This window comes from Solanum dulcamara, chromosome 4 (genome assembly GCF_947179165.1).
Source record: "Solanum dulcamara chromosome 4, daSolDulc1.2, whole genome shotgun sequence".
NCBI classification, from domain to species: domain Eukaryota; kingdom Viridiplantae; phylum Streptophyta; class Magnoliopsida; order Solanales; family Solanaceae; genus Solanum; species Solanum dulcamara.
Window position 1 is genome coordinate 64,814,718 of NC_077240.1, and position 5,120 is coordinate 64,819,837.

Genomic DNA, 5,120 nt, shown 5'->3' on the forward strand with positions numbered 1-5,120 from the left:
AAAGGCTAAGTGAAGTACTTATAGGGACTTCTTTAACATTCTTCTTTCCTCTTCTTGCTTATCACCTTCTTTCCCCTTCCTCTCATCCTAATATAATAAAGATCAAAACGAGTAGCTCCAGGTCAAGATATCTCCCTTCGAGATCGCCAGCATCAGTCTGAGTAGCTTAAGTTTTTGAAGAAAAAGGTAGTGAAGGAAGGGTGGTTGAAGAAGGACCATAAGAAGTACCTTTAGCATTTCAAGTACCCGGTTCATATCTAGGGCATCTTTAGCATATCCACCAGCAGCGCCTTTGGCATGATAGGCAGGCATCATATCTTGATCCATCGATAGTAAAGCCACCGAGGGAATCAAGTGAATGACCTGAATGATAATTTTAGAAGTAGCACTTTACTAGCCTAACGACTTAAAGCAAGGTCGAAATCCATCCCTCTTTGTAAAACTGATTAATTAACAACCCACCAAGCAAAGGCATGTTGTGCGATAGTAGCCAGTTCAAGGAAGTGAAACTAAGACAGGAAACTTCCCCTTATTTTGACTTTTAAGTAAGTAAGACCCTGTCCTCTTCCCTTTTGACATCAAGATAATTGACGAAGGTGGTTCTTTGAACATTTTTGCTGAAGTTGAAAAGATAAACATCTACCCGGTATACCAGCAATCCTTTTATGAGGATACCCCTTTTTTACTCTCAATCATTGCCGAGAAGAGAAAATTCTCAAGGTTCTATATATTCTTTCTTTATTCAATTCATTGCTATCCTTTTTGTTTTCAGTCCTGAGTTTCCTTTCCTCTCCAAGACAATTAATCACCTTCTTATTTAACTGCAGAACCCGCCCTTTAGTCATCTATCTTTAGATACGGAGGGCTTATGAGTCACAGAATTGGAAGCCCAAAAAACAAGGTAGGAAAGGTGGGGAAGAGCAGACTCACACAAAAAGATTTGTCTAAGCAATCTCAAAGAGATTTTAAATAAGTCAATACCAAGATTTTCTTTCTGCACCTACTGATGTGATGATAATTCAGAAGCCTTTTTGCAAAGAAGAGGGCCCCTGTTCCTATGGGTTCACGTGCTAAGGCTCCACTAAAGAATGCTCTTTTTCAAGAGAGAGGTTTAAGGCACATTAATCATGCCTTGAAGGAGGGAAGTAGTGGAGTAGGAGAGGTAAAGATGAAAGGGAATAGACAAGTAAGAGAGAGGGAGACACCAGCTAGTAGAACGGATGGAATGAGAAAAAATCCCTAGGATGGAAAGAAGCTTGAAAGAGAGAACCAGGAATAAAATAGCGAGACTAAATTAGCAAAAAGCCACGAAGGTTGACGATAAGAACGTAAGACTTTATGCGAGAGGGTAGAGCCCTTGATCCTTTCAAGACTGTAATTGTCCTTAATATTAAGGAGCCAATTTAGAACCTTTATAGTAGATTAAAAAAAGAATAGACTCATATGAAAGCTCCCTAGAAAAAATTGTTGTTGTTGAATCAGCTGTGAAATATGCTCTTGCTCACGAATCTGCTGTTCTAGCTCAGACTAGGCAATCTCCGAGAAAATAGGGGTCCCTAATGGGAGAAGAATAAGGCAGGCTGTCCTTTGACTAGTTTGTAGTTTTTTCTGGGGAATTTCCTTATCAATGAAATTCTACTCATAAGTAGGTTCACATCGTGATCTAAGTTCAATTTTCCATCGAGAGGTTATGATACTGGTAAAGAGTCCTATTCTTCTCCTTGGGTTATGAAATAATTTAATAGCTTTGGGCTCCCTCACTACATTCTAAGGAAAGCTCCTACTAGATCCTACTATTCCTGATATTTCTACTAGATTTGAGCAACTTGAGTATGAACATTGTATCGGTATGCCCCTCACTTAGCCTTGCTCTTTGGTTTAGGATGGATCTGAACTAGACTAAGCTTAAAGATCTAATTACGGACTAGAAGCAAAAATACCATAAAAATGGCTTCTTTCTTCGAGGACTCTTTTGTAATAGCTTGATGAGCTGAACCAATAAGAGATATTACGTTCTATCCTCTGTTTCAAACCCAACCGAGAGGGAGCTTCCCGATTGTCTCTTCCTTCCTAGAAATAGAACTCTAACTATCAAACCCATCCGATCTCCTTACTCGAGATATCTAAGATAGCTCAGTAACGTAATAACTTATAATAGATGAGCCCATTATCCTTATGTTCTGAACTTGCTTCTTGGTACAAGGGGAGGGGCATAGAATTCTAGTTATAGTTCTTCTTGTGCTTAATCTTTAGTACTTCTTTGAGATTTCATCTTTAGAACTATGTGCCTAAGAGGGAGAGGACCTTTATAGCCATAATTCTTCCCCCGGTTCTACCTCCTTCTACAATAGTGATCTATTTTGTCAATCCCACCCACGAGCTATCCATTCTAACCTGTCTTTGCCTAGCAAGATACGTCTAGTTCTCCCTTTTCTTGCCTATCTCAGTAGGAAATTTGAACAGTCTCCAATTTCAAAGAAACAGTTGAGGCGAGAGCTATACCTTTTGGAACTGGAGCAATAACTGCTATAAAGTAAGGAGATGCACAGGAAAGATCCCTAAAGCAAAGACTCAGAATGCTCCACGACTAAGTATACCCATTCAGACTCGCTTTTGTTCAATTTTAAAACAATAAGCACTTTGATGAAGATTTATAGCATCATTCAAGTAAATACAGATTAAGATCGTAGAAACATGAGCTTGTGATATAGCTACACCTAATTCCAGACCGGTTAATGCAAGAGCTATAAATAAAGGACCAAGATCCCCTATTAAATATAAAAGATCATTCATACATAGCATAGTCCAAGCGAACCCACTTAAAATCTTTACTGAACTATGACCGGCCATCATATTAGCAAATAAACGTATTCCTGAGCTTAATGCTCAAAAACAATAAGGGATTAGCTCAAGGAGTACTAAAAAAGGTGGTAATGGCAGTGGGACTCCTGCAGGTAATAAGAAGCTTAAACAATGAAGCTAGTTTTTTAGAAATCACACTATAGTGATGCCAATAAAAATCAAAAATGAGAGACCCAAAGTAATGAGAAAATAACTTGTAACTGTGAAGCTATAAGGTATCATACCGTGGGATTACAAAATAATGAAAAAGTAAAAGTGACCCAGATGCGAGGGGAAAACTTTTGTTTAACATTTCTGGAAACACCACCTATTTGTTCGTTTACCGAGTTCAGCACGAAATCATAAATAAGCTCTACCAAAGATTGCCAAGCATTTGGTACTGAGTTTCCTCCTCCCTTTTTAGTAAGAAAATAAACCAAAAGTAGGACCAAACTGAGAGTTAGTAGCATAAACAAAGATTGATTTGTGAGTGAGAAATATAAGTTTCCTATTTTCATAGGAATCAATGGGATTATTTCAAATTAATCATGTGGGATAGAGATGAGATATTTCACTAGATCTACTGCATCTTTATAGGCTTCACCCGCTACTCCATTTTGATTCAAATATTTCAATAGGGAGTCAAGAAAGTCAATATCATTGCTTCTGCCATGTAAAACTTCAGCCGCTTCCAAAATTTCTTGGGCACTCTTGTTAGGCATCAACTCTTCTAATTTCTCCCATATATCTGATTGAAGCTCCACTATACGTTCACTGGAAGGGTTAAGACCTGGAAAGTACTCATAAATAACATTATGAAAACCTTTAGTATCAGACAATTGAAGAAAAGTTATCGCGGATGGAGTACTGGAATTGAGACTTTCTTCATTAAAGGAAAAGATAAGCGGAATTTGTGGAAACATATTAATTAATTTAGAAAAAATAATTCCCTCAATATAGCTTAACTTCGTCAAGCCTATAGGAGTAGTGAATTGATTTAGATTTAGTTGGTTTTTGACCAACAGAAAGAGTGGGAGAAAAAAAAGAAGAATTTACGCAATTTCCTTTCTAAGAAAGAGATCATAGTGATTGATGGCTCTTTCAATCCGGTGAAATGGAATTGGCGTGTACCAATTTGGGTCAGATTAATAAGCTTACGACCACTGAACAAACTTGGTTGATGAACATAGTTTATGCGCCGCTAATGTAGCAGCTTGTCGAGCATTTGACAAACTCACACCATCCGTTTCAAATAGGATTTGTCCCCTGGACACACGAGCAATCCAACCCGTAGGATTTCCTTTTACTCTTCCCATTCTTACTTCTGTAGGTTTCCCGGTAATAGGGATATCTGCGAGAACTCTTACCCATATCTTACCATTTCTTTGAAATTGTCTGCTCATAGCATGATGGAAGTGTCCGATTATAGTACGACGCACTACTTCAATGGCTCGATATGAAAGACGACCAGCTCTACAAGTTTGAGTGTCATATCTTCTAAAACCAAGTTGTGTACCGTCCGGTTTGCAACCCATACTACATCTGCCTTTATGATATTTACTATATTTCGTACATTTTGGATATAGCACGTCCCCCTTTTTTTTACTATATAAAATCCACACTTTGACACCTGAGATTCCATAATGAGTAGATACTTTCGTAGGAGCATAATCTATTTTTTAGTTAAGTACATTACGAGATATTTTTCCATACTTTCCGTATTCAGTTCTAGCTATTTATGCACCTTCTAATCTACCTAAACAACGTATACGGATCCCCTCCACCCCCTTTTTCATTACTAATGGAATATCCTTCACTATTTTACTAAAAATGGAATGAAATGATCTTATTTTGTTCCTCAGTTGAAAACTGATGTCTTGAGCAATCGGAGAAGCACTTTGATAAAAAGATTTGATCTTGACCGATTCAATTAAGGTATTAGTGTTTGTTCTATTATAAAACAAAGATCGCATTTTTTGTACTTTGTTCAAATAATAGTTGTACCCGTATAGAATTATTTTGTTTCTCAGTATGATCTCTATCATCATCTCTATTCCCCTTATCAATTCTCCTATCCTATTTAGGTCTATGAATTTCTCTATCAATTCCATTACCTTATCCTTACCCATGAGGTTCCAACATTTTTTTCTTAATTGACCTAGGAGTTGTTCCCGGGCATCCACAAAAAAAAGGTTATTATACACCCCATCACATAGAATAAAAGGTAGCACCGAAGAAAGGAAAGAGAGATGGTGGTTTTTTTTGTTCCCGCGAAGCAA

The 5,120-nt window shown here is 37.5% G+C and overlaps 1 protein-coding gene and 1 pseudogene across 1 annotated transcript; both read right to left on the reverse strand.

The window, feature by feature from the left end:
• Positions 1-2,601: 2,601 nt before the first annotated feature.
• On the reverse strand, positions 2,602-3,764 carry LOC129885043 (ATP synthase subunit a-like; annotated as a pseudogene).
• Positions 3,765-3,995: 231 nt separating this feature from the next.
• On the reverse strand, positions 3,996-4,376 carry LOC129884307 (60S ribosomal protein L16, mitochondrial-like). The gene has a single exon (XM_055958627.1). The coding sequence runs from the start codon at positions 4,374-4,376 to the stop codon at positions 3,996-3,998; it is 381 nt and encodes a 126-aa protein (XP_055814602.1).
• Positions 4,377-5,120: the final 744 nt, after the last annotated feature.